At 49.7% G+C, this 15,513-nt stretch overlaps 1 protein-coding gene across 4 annotated transcripts in view; it reads right to left on the minus strand.

Moving 5' to 3' along the window:
* The window catches only part of LOC144784431 (multidrug resistance-associated protein 1-like), a 1,265,484-nt gene that overhangs the window by 756,869 nt on the left and 493,102 nt on the right, over window positions 1–15,513 (minus strand). For all 4 annotated transcript variants that reach the window (XM_078663181.1, XM_078663182.1, XM_078663179.1 and 1 more), the window contains exon 10: window positions 12,742–12,903. In XM_078663181.1, the coding sequence (XP_078519307.1) occupies window positions 12,742–12,903 (162 nt within the window). The remainder of the gene's footprint in view (window positions 1–12,741; window positions 12,904–15,513) is intronic.

Below are 15,513 nucleotides of genomic sequence, written 5' to 3' on the forward strand. Positions count from 1 at the left end.
GCGAAGAAGAGGGCAGGTAACAACCATAGGGATGCCCTTTTGGAACCAAGAGAAAGAGCTGGGGCAGATGTCAGAAGACCTATCTGCATTACAACATTTAGCAAGGTGTCAGACCAGATCACGAAAATTGTGAAAAAACATTGGTCAATTGTCAACAGTGGCAACCTGACTATACCGGTACCAATGTTCAGCCACCGACGGGGCAAGAATCTGAAAGACCATCTCGTCCACACCCGCCCACAACCAACAACGCCAACAAACAGACTCCAACCGCTACCCACGGGACACTACCCTTGCAACAACTGCAGTGTGTGTCATTTGACATCGACCACAAAGACCATCACTTTCAATGACAACACCATGTGGCACTTAAAACAAATGTCCAACTGTAACACTAGCGGTGTAGTGTACTTAATAACATGTGTTTGTAACCTACATTATGTAGGGATGACAACAAGAAAAGTCAGCACACGTATTGTTGAGCATAGGAGTAACATCCGGTGTAAACGGGCCACCACACGGATGACCAGTCATTTCCTGGAGAAAAATCACACACCCAATGATATGACCTGGGTGGTCCTGGAGACTGTTAAGAGCAGGGACAATCTTGAAAGAATCCTACATGAACATGAACAAAGATGAGTGTTCAGATTACGTACAGATACCAAAGGACTGAACGATGATATACCGTGGGGTGTGTTCATAACCTGAACTGAACACTTCAGTGAGTGAAGCCTTGATCGTTATTCACTCCTAATCACAGAAAGGGTAACCAACGAAAATGCATCACTGTAAGTATGATTGTAGGAACCTCTCCATTCAATTGAGTCATTAAAAGTCTGGCCGACCCCTTAGATGTTATGCCAATAGGTCCCTTTACCAAGGATTGTCCATCGATCACGATGGGCACCACTATGATCTCCCATATATTACGGGTTCCCCTTTATTTGTAATCATCTAATGTCTTTTAATCATCTAATGCCTCTATTTCAATAAACAATACCATACTGAATTGGTCCAGCTGTGACTGAACTTCATAAATTCATCCACTAGCAACCATCAGCAATGGGTTATAATCGTCTATCCTAATACCAGATTGAGGACATGCTCACTCATTGATTAGCTACATTACCGCTAAGAATAATGGAACTTATGAACCACATAACAATCTTCCATCCTTTTGATGCCTGATCGTACTGAAAAGCCACTAATGTCCAACTACAGTACGAACAATTCCGCTAAGTATTTCATTGTTTTCATTATTTTCTTGAAGTATTTAACATTAATTCTGCAACATATAAGCCATTTTTAATTAACTACGAATATGCATCACGACCGCCTAATAGCAGTCTCGAACCCACGTCTCTAGAGCTCCTGATGTGGTGCCAACTCCTAAGATGGCCGCCATTATCCCGCGGTCTAGCAGCCCGTTGTGTAAACCCGGAAGCTCGCTTCTGATTAAAGAACGCGAACGCCGGGCACCGGGCAAGATGCGGTCCTGAGGGGAGCAGTCAGTAGGTATTCCCCCGTGTTTTCACGACGAAGGAAGTAAGTGAAATTGCCAAATAGAATCAAGCCAGTATTAACGTGTTGGTTTGTTTAGGCAAAAAGTAGGACTGTGATTAACTTACCGATATATGTCTCTCTCCATATCGATTGTTTAGCATTGAGTCCATTGGTGAAAACGACCCCTTAGAGAGACCATGAAGTGCGATTGAGCACATCATCATGTAAATATCTTTAAACAGCTATTTCCTGGCTCAAACTGTATCTATACTTATGTGTTATATGTGTCTATCGTCCCGGTCACATTAAGTCCTGTCTTGTTTTTTTGTGTGAATTCACAAACCACTTTTTATTGTAAATACCATAGTGTATTCCACATTATGAGAGCCTGCACGCACCACTATGGTATAAATCTTCACCGTAGCACAAGAGGCGTGCGTCATGAGAAGACACGATGTAAATGTAAATGTAAATGTACATGTATTTATATAGCGCAAATCACCGACACGGTATCGAAGCGCTTGCTTAGGGAACCCGTCCTGGTATTCCCCTGTGAGACACCCCGGCAGGGTGTCCACAAGGTGAAAGCCAGGCATCCCGCCAAGAGGGGCCATAGTGGAGATTAAGCAAGCTATTGCCCAGAGTCGCAGAGTGTGACCCCGTGAGTCGAGTAGGCACCAGAACGAGAATTATCAAGTCCGTGCAATTTTTGAGCCCGAGACCCGCCGAGGCGGGGAATCGAACCCTGGTCCACGGCCGATCTCAGCTTCCGGGTCTGCCGCCTCTAACCACTGAGCCACGCTTCTCCACTCCTCCTCCTCCTCCTCCTTTTAAGGGAGCTATAAAACGCTACTAATGTTGTGTTTTTTATTCACAGTTTTTGGAAAAATCCCCCCAAAAAATATGTATTCTAGCATGAACGCATGCTTTATATTTTGCATTGTTTAGTATCACTGTCTAATTAAAGACCCAGGAGTGGCATATGTAGGGCTGGTCCCTACATGGTCCTGAGGAAATGCTAGGGGTAGCATGAAACATGTTGACCATTCACTAAACCAATCTCCATTATAAGTTGGTTACTAGTGATCTCACCCCATTTTTAATATACCTGACTAGGAGCAGAATAAAGTTATTGAGGCCCACTAATCACGGTATTTTTAATCACCCACACCCACTCCTACACCTTGCACCACACATAGTCTTTTCACATGAAAGTGCTCCTGCGTAGTTTGCGAGTCGCAGCACGCCCCTTTTCGTAGAGAACTGGGAGGGCCCCAATGATGAAGCATGTCACCGTGGGGAAACCCCGGTGAGTGAGGGGACACTAGAAAGAAATTTTTCTTTCTTGGTAGGCATCGCTGACCATATAGGCCAGTTGCCACAACTTGAGCTAGGTCCATGAATCCAGCAACTTGGATTCGTCGTTGCATAAAGCCAATTCAACATTAAGTAGTTCTAAAACGAATTCCTCATCAAAATTGGAACCATATATTGAACATATCGTAAATTTCAATGTCCCAGAAACACATTCGAATATGGCCCATCTCCCAGGTTTATCTGTCAGTGTTCTTCCAGTATGAGCAATATGCTTTTCCGCCAAAATTGCAACGCCCCTTGATGTAATGGCCTGTTCAGTGCAAGCGAGTACCATGTACCCCAGCTCCAATAGCAATTTTCTCTTAGCCCATTGTGACTGTGGGGCTATGGCGGGCTGGAAAATCAGGCAAGGAGGGCGGATGTAGTGGGCAATGGCGTTTCTTTTATAATGCAAAACGGAGGCAGTACAATGTTGTGGAATTGTAGAACAGAAGTGAAGCTCCGGGAGAGGCCATCTCGGTCTTCTTCAGTTCTCCGGTGGGAAGAGGGTCTCCTGGGTGTTCAAGTGCTGGGGTAGTCCTCGGAGGTAAAAGAGACAACAAAAAGGAGCGGTTAGTCCAGCTGGACCTGTTGAGGTACAATCCGTAACCAACACCGGGAATACAGTGAAAAGGACTCGAGGAAAATGACTGTGAGGGAGGGAAGGCGGGACGGAATCGGGACGGGAGGGAGAGATAGAGAGTGTTCTGTGAGGGTTCGTGAGGGGGTTATCTATCAACTAGTGCTGTACAAGTGATGACGTGCTACACAAGGATTTTACAGTGCTGGCCAGGCCAAGTGCTACTAAAGAGAAGTTCACTATATACAAAGCACCTAGTGTTCTACAGAGGTGGATTCGCTAGTACTCACACGCTCCGCCGCAACTCTCCGATGAGTTGCGGCCGCTCTTCAGCCACCTCCTCCGGACTCCACCTGTCCTCGCTCCACACGTCTTCTCCTTCGTTCGCCTGCTCTGCTTCAGCTCCGGTCCGAGTCTCCTGCCACGAGATCGCTGCTCCGACGGCGTCTCTGTCTCTGCTTCCGCTTTTTCCTTGTTCCGGCGGCGTCTCGGGGGAGGGACTTCCGGGGTCATAGGGTTGTGGTTCCAGGAAATGGCTGCTCCGGATTGGTTCCTGAAAAACAGAGAGGGGAGGGGTGCTGGTTGTCAGGTTGGTGTCCAGGGACGCCTCACTGCCGGTTGCCGCGAAGGGCGAGTGTCCGATAACAGGATGTCCGGGCGGGGTCTGGGATGGAACCGCATCACATCTCCTTCCCCTAGCTGTCCTTCTTGTACGTGTCGGGGAGATGGGGTAACGGGAGAGGAAATCGGTGTTCCCTTGATCAGAGCCCTTTCTATGGAGGGTTTTGAATCGGTACGGTTGTAGAGACAAAAACCAGCAGAGGACCCGGTCGTTGTGTCCTTTGTTCCGGGCCATCCATTCTAATGGGGCATGGTCGGTGTATATGAGAAAGTCCCGGCCGTCCAAATAGTATCGGAGACTCTCGACAGCCCATTTAATGGCGAGAGCCTCCTTTTCCACGACAGCATAGTTCATTTTGCGTGGAAACAGTTTTCTACTCAAGAACAGGATCGGTCTCTCGTTTCCTTTTTCGTCTGTTTGCGAGAGGACGGCTTCTAGACCTTGGTCTGATGCGTCCGTTTGCAACTAGAAGGGCCGGGAGTAGTCCGGACTGCCCAGCACTGGCTCGGTGGTCAAGGATAATTTGAGCTCGTGAAAGGCATGCAAGAGTAGGGGAGTGGGGTCCCGTAGTGCGACATCGGTCCTGGCGGTTTTCTTTAACAGGTCGGTGAGGGGGGCTGCCCTCTGGGAGAAGTTGGGTACGAACCTCCGGTAGTACCCGAGGAGGCCCAGAAATGCTTGAAGGTCTTTCCGTGTCCTGGGGAAAGGAAGGGCTTGGATGGCTTCTACTTTGTTTTGTTGGGGCCTGATAACACCTTCGCCTAACAGGAAACACAAGTATTTGACTGTTTGGGCCGCTAGGGTGGTTTTGGCGGGGTTGATGGTAAACCCATAGGAACCCAGTGAGGTGACAACTCGACACAAGTGTTCAAGATGTTGTTCCCAGCTGTCACTAAAGATGACAATGTCGTCAAGATACGCACCTGCGTATAGGGAATGAGGCCTCAGGATTTGGTTCATGGCTCTTTGGAAGGTGGCAGGTGCACCATGAAGGCCGAAAGGCAAAACAGTGAACTGGTACAACCCAGCCGGGGTGGAAAAGGCAGTCTTTTTCTTGTCCTGTTCCCGTAAGGGAATCTGCCAATATCCTTTACATAAGTCGAGCGTGGATCTATATTTAGCTTTCCCTATCCGCTCGACCATTTCGTCAACACGAGGTAAGGGATATGTGTCAAAGGTGGATACCTTGTTTACCTCGCGGAAGTCTATACAGAATCTTATTGACCCGTCGGGCTTGGGAACTAAAACAATAGGGGAGTTCCAGTCACTCACGGAGGGTTCAATGATCCCCATTCGCAGCATTTGATCCACTTCCTGTTGTATGACGGCCCGTCTGGCTTCGGGGACCCGGTAGGGTCTCAACCTGACTACCTTCCCGGGTTCAGTGTGAATGGCATGTTCCGTTATCGAGGTGTGCCCTGGAGAAGAAGAAAACACCTGGTGGGAGGGTAGGAGTGTCTCCCGAAGGGTTTGCTTTTGTCTCTCGGTTAATTCGGGGTCAAAACAAGGTTCAAAGGGGAGGGTTGGATGAGAAGCATCACTAGTCAAGATGGGTCGGGGTCCCTCCCATTACTTAAGGAGGTTTATGTGATATATTTGTGTCGTACCCCGAGTGGGGTCTAGTTCCAATTCATACGTCACAGGGGTCACTTGTCGGAGGACGGTATAAGGGTCTTGCCATTGTCCCAGTAGTTTTTGATCAGATGACGGCATCATTAAGAGGACCAAGTCACCGACGACAAAGGTACGGGTTCTGGTACCTTTATCGTATTGTCTTTTCTGGGTGTTTTGGGCATTCTCCATATTCTGGCGGACTATGTCCCGGACAACTGACAGGTGGGTTTTTAGATTCTCGACATACTCAGGAAGGGGACGCGTTCTGTCCGGCTCAGCTTCCCAGGCCTCTTGGGCCATATCCAAAAGGGTACGGGGAGGTCGACCATAAAAAAGCTCGAATGGCGAGTAGCCGGTGCTACTCTGAGGTTTACAACGGATGGCAAACAAGGCCAATGGCAGCATCTCTTCCCATCTTTTGGCTTCTAGGGCCAACAACTGCTTTAGGGTTTGTTTCAAAGTTGTGTTGTAGCGTTCAACTAACCCATCCGTTTGCGGATGGTACGCTGAGGTTCTAATCTGTTTTATTCCGAGTTGAGAACACACCTGTCGCATGAGGCTAGAAACAAAAGGGGTGCCTGGATCCGTAAGGATCTCCCGAGGAAACCCTACCCTGGAAAAGATAGCTATTAGGGCTTTGGCGATGCTCTGAGTGGTGGGATGTCGTGAGGGAACGTCTTCAGGGAAGCGGGTGGCGTAATCCACAAGGACCAGGGCATAACGACACCCGCTTCGGGAGGGAATAAGGGGCCCTATAATGTCCATCCCAACTCGACTAAACGGTACATCAATGAGGGGGAGCGGGTGTAAAGGAACTTTAGGAGGCTGGTATCTGCTGTTTTTCTGACAAACCGGACATTCACGGCAATAAGTCTTAACCTGTTGATGGACACCCGGCCAACAAAACTTCTCCAGAATGGACTGGCTCGTTTTTTCGTCCCCGAAATGACCCCCCAGGAGATGGCTGTGGGCAAGAAACAAGACCTTGTCTCGAAAGGGGCCGGGGTTCAATAACTGGGGAGTCTGCTGGGGCCCCCCTTTCCTGTATAACAGTCCTGTTCTCTTAAAGAAATATGGACATACGTGCAAGGGGTCTTCATGGTCCACGGCCCTTGCCCATGCTTCCTGCAGGAGACGGTCTTCCCTTTGCGCGGCCCTGAATTCCCTGTCTGTCTGCCAGGGGTGGTCTTCGGGTATAACGGGGAAAGCACTGGAGAAACTCTTCTTTTCTTGGCGTCTCTGGGTCCGTGTCTTCTTGGGTCGGGATGCAGGGACCATTACCAGCTGTTCCTGTGAAAAGGGTGCTTCCTTCCACCAGCGAGTGAAGGAGTCGGTTGTGTCCTGAAGGAGTCTCGGAAGGCCGGAATAATCACTCCCCAAAATGGCATGTTCGGGGAGGTTTGGAACCAGTCCGACAGTGAGGTCGGTTCCGGGATCTGCAGGGTGTTGACTCGTATTCGTGTGGTCGGATACCTTTTAGTATCGCCATGGACGAATTGTATGTCGACCATACCAGTGGGGGGACCGACAGGAGTAGCCAAGTTTTGAGGTCGTAGGACGCTTTGCCGACATCCGGTATCGGCTAGGGCAAGAACAGGATGACCATCGATTTGCACAGGACAGTGGAATGGGGGAGGTGTGGCCCCTGGGTTGACACAAACGTAGTTCCTGATGAGGCCAACCTCCATGGGTTCTTCCTTTTGAGGACACATGCGGGCGATGTGGCCATAACCCCTGCAATTGTAACATTGTGGTCCTGGGTGTGGTGGGTGGTACAACACGGTAGCGGGCAGCATGGGTGGGGGATCCGGTCTTCGTGGAAGTGATGGTCGGGGTGGACGAACAGTAGTAGGGTTGTGCTGTCGGCTGGGGTGTTCATCTCTACCTCTTTGTAGTTCTTGGGCTCGGTTGTAGGCAACAGCGATCTCCATGGCTGTCTCAAGTGTAAGCCGAGCGTGTTGTCTTACCCATCTCTGTGTGGCGGGATGTAGGGAAGCCAGGAATTGCTCCAAGTAGATTTTCCCGAGGATGTCCTCCTTTGAGGAGGTGACTGGTCTCAACCATCGGTTTGCTAGGTCCTTAATGCGAAAGGAGAGGGCTCTGGAATTTTCTTGCGTTCCTTCTTTGGCTTGCCCGCAATTTAACTCTGTAAGTCTCATCGTCAATACCCAGTCGTTCCAGGATACATTTCTTGATGTCTTCGTAGGGTGTGTTCCCCTGGATATTGGCTTGCTGGTAGGCTGCCTGTAGGTCGCCGGTCAACAATGGACCCAGGTATTGGCCCCATCGTTCTGCGGGCCATGAGGCGGCCTGGGCAAGTTTTTCAAAATTAGTAAAGAAGTAGTCCGGGTCGTCGCCCGGCACATACTTTTGCAGGACTATCGAAGGGAGGGAGGCTACCGGTCTTTGCTGACCTAGGGCGCCGCTAAGTTTTCCCATGGCTTGATCGTGCGCCGCTCCCTGACCCTTGAGGACGTCATGCAATTGGCCTCTGTCGTCCTCTGCGGTCTTGAGGAATCTTTCCATCAGTGCTCCCCACTGCTCCTGGGTTTCCGCCATTTTCTTTACGACGGCCTCCATGCTTCCAGCTGATCCCACTTCTGACACCACCTGTGACCGTGGGGCTATGGCGGGCTGGAAAATCAGGCAAGGGGGGCGGATGTAGTGGGCAATGGCGTTTCTTTTATTATGCAAAACGGAGGCAGTACAATGTTGTGGAATTGTAGAACAGAAGTGAAGCTCCGGGAGAGGCCGTCTCGGTCTTCTTCAGTTCTCCGGTGGGAAGAGGGTCTCCTGGGTGTTCAAGTGCTGGGGTAGTCCTCGGAGGTAAAAGAGACAACAAAAAGGAGCGGTTTGTCCAGCTGGACCTGTTGAGGTACAATCCGTAACCAACACCGGGAATACAGTGAAAAGGACTCGAGGAAAACGACTGTGAGGGAGGGAAGGCGGGATGGGAGGGAGAGATAGAGAGTGTCCTGTGAGGGTTCGTGAGGGGGTTATCTATCAACTAGTGCTGTACAAGTGATGACGTGCTACACAAGGATTTTACAGTGCTGGCCAGGCCAAGTGCTACTAAAGAGAAGTTCACTATATACAAAGCACCTAGTGTGCTACAGAGGTGGATTCGCTAGTACTCACACGCTCCGCCGCAACTCTCCGATGAGTTGCGGCCGCTCTTCAGCCACCTCCTCCGGACTCCACCAGTCCTCGCTCCACACGTCTTCTCCTTCGTTCGCCTGCTCTGCTTCAGCCCGAGTCTCCTGCCACGAGATCGCTGCTCCGACGGCGTCTCTGTCTCTGCTTCCGCTTTTTCCTTGTTTTGGCGGCGTCTCGGGGGAGGGACTTCCGGGGTCATAGGGTTGTGGTTCCTGGAAACGGCTGCTCCGGATTGGTTCCTGAAAAACAGAGAGGGGAGGGGTGCTGGTTGTCAGGTTGGTGTCCAGGGATGCCTCACTGCCGGTTGCCGCGAAGGGTGAATGTCCGATAACAGGAGGTCCGGGCGGGGTCTGGGATGGAACCGCATCACACCCATTGTATGTGGGTTTCCTGGAGACACATCAAATCACACTGAAGCATCTGCAGCTCACTCGCAACGTGCTGCCTTTTATTAAGGTGATTTCATCCCCTAACATTCAGAGAGCTTATTCTAATACCTTTCCCCATCATTTATCTCCCCTGCACATCTAACACAATAAGGCATATAAACCTATAGATCACACATCGCAAAAAAGTGCACTCATGTATTTTTTTTTTTCCCCCAAACCCCGGACCACCCCACAACCCTCCTTCCCAGCGCCCTCCCTCCCCCAACCACCCAAGGCAGGACGTAAGGACCATGTCTTCAGTGATGGGAAGTGTTTGTGTGCCGCCCCCCCACAGTCCCCACCCACGATCCACCCATCACAGTGAAACTTATCCATTATGATGCAACCCCTTCCGTTTAACAATGTGCTAGCTTGTTGTTCACAAAATAAGCATTACATTACAACATAATTCCTGAGCCAAACACTCAGATACTATCCGACACAGTACTAACTGAATAATACACATCCCTATTATCCTAATATTACAGTCATATTAATATTAATAATGTACCGAAAGAGGAAAGCAGTAAAAAGAGCAAAAGGAAAAAGATGCTAACTAAGCTGAGAAAAAAGAAAACATACCCTACGCTTATTGACTGCCCATTTTCTTAAAAAAAGTATTGCGCAGCAACCTCTGATGTAAAGAACTGGGTTTTTTCTTTGTAATCACCTTTAGCTTGGCGGGATTTAAGAGGAAAGCCTGCCCGCCTTTGGCCTGAAAGACTGAGATTAACTGCCAAAATCTCCACCTTTGCTGTACAGTAGTCGGGCAAAAGTCGGGGCGTACAAAAAACTCGCAGCCTTTACCAGATCTACGCCTATCTGGCCGAGCAACATCATATATTGCCGCACGGAGCAGATAGTTGCTCAGGCATATTAAGATTGCTCTGGGCTGTGTATTCGCCTCCCCCCCAGCTCTCCTACGTATAGCGAATGGAAATCTATGAGCCCTGATAACTTCAGTCTCCCAATTCCAATTTTTCAAATCAGGAAAGGCCTCCTTAAAGATTTCAACAATAAACTGTCTCACATCCTGCCCCTCCTTATTCTCAGGTATGCCCAGCACACGGAGATTATTACGTCTTGTTCTGTTTTCAAGATCGGTTAATTTCCAATCAATGTCCGCCTTGGCTTCTGTAAAGCTTCAATGGACGACTGCTGCTTCCCAAGGAATCCTCTACACCAGAGATATGCTCTTCTACCTCCACGATCCTAGTGGTTGTTTCTGGGCAAGACTTTGCGATACTACGAACTGTATTTTGTAATTTGCGCACCGCCACCCTGAGTTCGTAGACCTTCTGCCTATGTCTCCGCCCTATGAGCCATGATGATCTTGTATATTGTATTCAAAGTAACCATGTCACCATCCTCCTCTGGATTAATAACATTGAATACCATTTGAGCAGACTGTTCAGGTGGTGTACCATCCCATCTAGGCTGATCCACGGGGATCCTCGTCTCATGTGTCAGAAAGTCCCCAGATTCTTGTATTTTCCTTACAGTCTCTTGGCTCAAGGATTGCTCCAAACAGGAGTCCTTATCATCATGTATTTCCATGTCCATGTCATCCCCCAGTCATTTTCATTGTCATTTTCCGATACGATTGATAGGTCCGACATGGAATAGAATTTACAGCCTGACCTGGCGGACTCCGCATCATTCAGCTTTTCCTGAACATTGCCTCCGTTATTGTCTATATTTAATCTCAATGAAATATCTTTACCCTCAGTTGGTAGCTCTCCTATAGTCATCAGATCAGCTCTCATCCCTATACCGGATATAGGAGCATCGATTGCCATATTATTGGTCAGCAATTTTCCAGTTACAGTATCGTTTATAAGTGCATTTGCCCCTGTATCTGCTACCAAATCAGCTGGTAAAGCTCTGCGCCAATAGTCCCACTCGATAGCAAGACTAAGGGTTGATTTACCATGTCTCTTGATGACTTAGTTTTAGATGCCAATTATTTTTTTTAAATTGCAGGCACTGTTCGGTCTTTTAGTGGGGTATCTTGCTGCCCCCTCCTACCATCTTGTAGTAATGGCTTCCCTGCTCCCTGAATTCCAAGGCCAGCGTTTTTGCCTAATCCCAAGGAGCCCTGTACCTGTTCAGACAACCTGTTGGCGGCTCTATTTTCACCACTGTCGCCCATTTGCGGGGGACCAGATGCCTCCATATTTGATGCAGCGTCCAAAGGATCAGCCCCTCCAGTTGTTGCCGTCGCCTCCACCAAGCCCAGAGCTGCAGCCTCACGGGCTTTTGCTCCTCTTCCTTTTCGGGCCATTTCAGCTTAATCGAAACCGCAAGCCACCAGCTGCAAGAAAACACAAAGTCAATCCCAGCATTCTCAGCCAGAAACTCCGCTGCTCCACTCCGGTTGCACCACTTACTTCACCCCACTCCGCGAAAGCAGCTGAGAGCACTGCCGCTACGGGTCCACACCACGCCGCACAGCAGGGTCGCACAGAGGGGCAGCTCTCAAGCTACGGCAAAGTCCAAGGAACAAAAAATATAACCGACGCCAACAGTAGACTTTTCAGGCCGTTTTCAGGAATGTTCAGCCCATCAAAGACGGGTGAGAAAGATCGCAGGTAAGGAGCCACAGAGGAGCAGCACACAAGCTACTCACACGGCCTCCGCAGCGGCCGCCATCTTGCCCCCCCCTATTTTTACTTTTCACTGCTTTAAATCAGTGGGGCGATGCACCTCCGCCTTAGCCGAGGAGCCACTCCTGTGTTTGTGAATAATCGAAAAGTTTCGGCTATTGATGCATTCATAAATTTTTCACTACTGCTATCGCCCCCAGTTACCCTTTTTTACAGACATTAATCCTCACTTACACTTGCAGAAAGCAACACTCGATAGGAGGTCCCTTAAAAAAACATGTGAATTTCCGTATGGAAAACTCCGGAATTCCTGAAACTAAGAATCTAGATTGCTGTTTTCTGTGCATACACGCTCGTTTCTAATGGTGTTAATGTATGCATATGCTGTAAACTCAACAGTCAACTGGGCGCTTAATTCACACAAATCAACAAAATGTATCTGACATAGAAACTCGCTTTTAAAATCCCATTAAAGTTATTTGCCCTTAAAAAAATACAATTTACAAGCTAAATCAAAAGATTAATAAAACAAAGAAATATAGTTAAGAAATTAGAATCCATGACTCACATCAAACCTATATGTCCTAGAGCAGTCTTGGACATAATGGAAAGAGTTCCTAGTTAAGAAGCCTTTGCTTCTTCAAGGACAACCCTTGAGAATGCTGTGTGCGTCAACAGTGATTTTTAGTGTTACTGTATCATAATCAGACGAATTACCTAGGTTTTTACTTAATCAGCTGGAATTTCTCAATAACAATTGATTCCTATCAGAGATCTTTTCTTTGTTGCTATTGCAATTAAGAGACACAACAAGCAGCTGCTCCGCAATAACTTGATTACCACCAATGCAGACAACTGAAGAAACGGTCTTACCTTTCCCAGGAAATACATAGCCACAGCAATGGTCAAAGGTGCCGCCCATACATAATTTAAAGAGGAAGAAAGGTCGACCAGTTTCTGCACATCAGAAGAAATTAGATTTACAATCTCTCCGGCTGAAGTGTTCTTTCTGCCTGCATTTGAAACGACTAACACCTGAAATTGTTTAAAAAAACAGTCATTTTACAAATTTGCATAACAAAAAATACCAAATATTAATGCCATCACCCGATACCACAGAACACGGTGTTAAGATATGACATTTTGTTTTCAAGCATAGGCCCTGAACTGCATCCCACAGATTCCTCAACATCCTCTGTGGTTATCTTCCCTCTGCATCAAGCCTAAAGTCATAACACTCACCTGCATATTGTTCCTCTGTACAGTGCTTAATAGCAAACCACACACAATCCCCTCACCATGCATCCTTAGGTGCCCACTCTTCTGAAAAATCCAATCTGTTGCATCCATCCTTTTCATATTTTTCATATTAAGAGTTGACCAGTGATCTCGATTTTGACGCATTCTCATTTTTAGGGTACCGCAGAGTGTGTTTTTTACAATGCACAGCCATGGGTTTAGCAAATTAATGCTTAATCAAGTATGTAATCTAGAAGGGGGGCGCTAGAGGGCGCGAGACAAGATGGCCGCACTTTAGTGAGGCTCCGTCGGATCAAGCCATAATCCTCTCATAATCCTGCACATCCTACAATCTGAAGTGCCCAGCTGAAGCGGATAGATATCCCGACCTCACCCATAGCTCCGTGGCGGCTGGGGAGCTTCTGTGCCCCGAGGAACGATCGACATCCTGCGAGCCGCGGCGGACCTGGTGCAGGCCTGGCGTGCTGAGGAAACATCCAGGCGGGGCCTGCGACTGGAGATCCCCTGGTGGCGGTTGTCCCGCAGACAGCGGGGGCGGATTCGGGGACGTGGTGACTGGCCGGTGCATCCCGTAGTTTGCCCTGGCTCCGCGGTGGACAACGGCATCTGGCGGAGGGTTAGCGGGAAGACGCCGGAGGCTCGTTGTGTGGAGCCGCGCATGATCCTCGCTGTGACCACCGAGAAGACTGAGACCCGGCCGAAGAGAGCGGGAGCAGGCGTGGAGGTGGCTGACGGTGCCCGGACGCTCCAGGTGCCAGCTGCGGTGAGTGGGGTTGGGATCGGGCGCGGCCTGGGACTGCGGAGGCGGTTGCGGGCCTAGCGCGCGCCCTCGCTCTGCGAGCTGTAGTCGGGGCGGGAGGGGACAGGTAGCGTGGTCGGCCGCTGCGCTGACGACTGCCTGCAGTGACCGGGGACGATCTTGTGGGTCCTTGTCTCCCCCGAGCCGCACTCGCATACCTTGCCGTCTGGCAACGTGTAGGCCGGAGATCCCCGACCTCGATTGGCGCATGGCCCGGAGTGGACGTCTCCTTTTGGGATACTGATTGGTGGGGGCGCTGGTAAACCGCAGCGCTTTCGCACAACTCCTGGACCATTGAGAGTCGCATTCCCCCAGTGTTGTGTCGGTGTGTAGGGGGCTACGTAGGACACCTGGATCACAAATATCCTGAGGGACCAGGGGAGATTCCTGGATATCTGCGACGGCGTCGTGGGAGGCGCTGACAACCCACAGACATGGGCAAGCCGGACAGAGGTCAATCTAAAATAAATTTCGAATCACGTAGACTGGCCAAACCACAGCAAAAAGCAGCCTCTGACTCGGAATCTGAAATAGCGACTGGCGGCACACCCAAACTGGAGGCCACGCTGGCGGCCATGCAGAAATCGCTGCAATCAATTGAGGGCGCCATGTCGGCGGTTAACCACCGGCTTGATCATATGTCATCGCAACTGGAAAAGCATAACGCCTGCATGGGGGAGGTCGAGCAGAGGGTCTCGGCTACTGAAGACGGTCTAACGGCGATTGCAGGCAGGGCCTCAGACATGGACAAACTTCTGGTGGTCATTAGGGCTAAGAATGAGGACTTGGAAGCTCGCTCGAGACGCAACAACATCCGCGTCACGGGCCTGCCGGAGTCAACGAATGTGGGGAAAATGGAGGTGTATATGGAGCGCCTCATCACTGACATTTTTGGGACTGAGCACTTATCGGCCATGTTTCTTGTTGAGAGGGCGCACCGGTCGTTGGCGACCAAACCGCCACCGGGCGCCCCACCGCGCCCTGTTATCGCGCGCATCCTGAACTATAGAGATCGGGACGCCATTTTGCGACTGGCGAGGGAAAAGGGCGCCATTGAGCACCAGGGGAACAAGCTCGAGTTTTTCCCAGACTTTACTGCGGCGGTCCAGGCGGCCAGAAAAGAATATGGACCAGTCAAACAATTTTTGAGAAAAGAGGAAGTGCCGTATGCTATGCTCTATCCCGCTAGACTTTGAATTGGAGCCCCCGCTGACAATAAAATATTTCACACTCCGAAGGCGGCGATGGACTACGCAAAAAAGCTGAAGCGCAAAAAACGAGATTCTGCCACGGCACCGGAGGAGGAGGAGATGGCCGAAGAGGAGCTTTGAACTGCAGTACCGGTACTCTGGGGCCTATTATAAGGGACTACATGGGCAGCAGACTGGGCTCTCCTGTCAGGTGAACGAGTACAATACTGCGGGGGCCGAGGTCAGCGCCTTCGGACCGAGGGGGTTTGAGGTGGATTGTGTGAACGCTCTGGCGCTGCCTTATTGGGTGTTCTACCCCTGGGACTTGGTGGAGACTGGCTGCCTTGGGATGAGATTTAGAGGTTGGACATATGAGTGGAGAGAAATGGAGGGCTC

This window comes from Lissotriton helveticus, chromosome 10 (genome assembly GCF_964261635.1).
Source record: "Lissotriton helveticus chromosome 10, aLisHel1.1, whole genome shotgun sequence".
In the NCBI taxonomy this organism is placed as follows: Eukaryota; Metazoa; Chordata; class Amphibia; order Caudata; family Salamandridae; genus Lissotriton; species Lissotriton helveticus.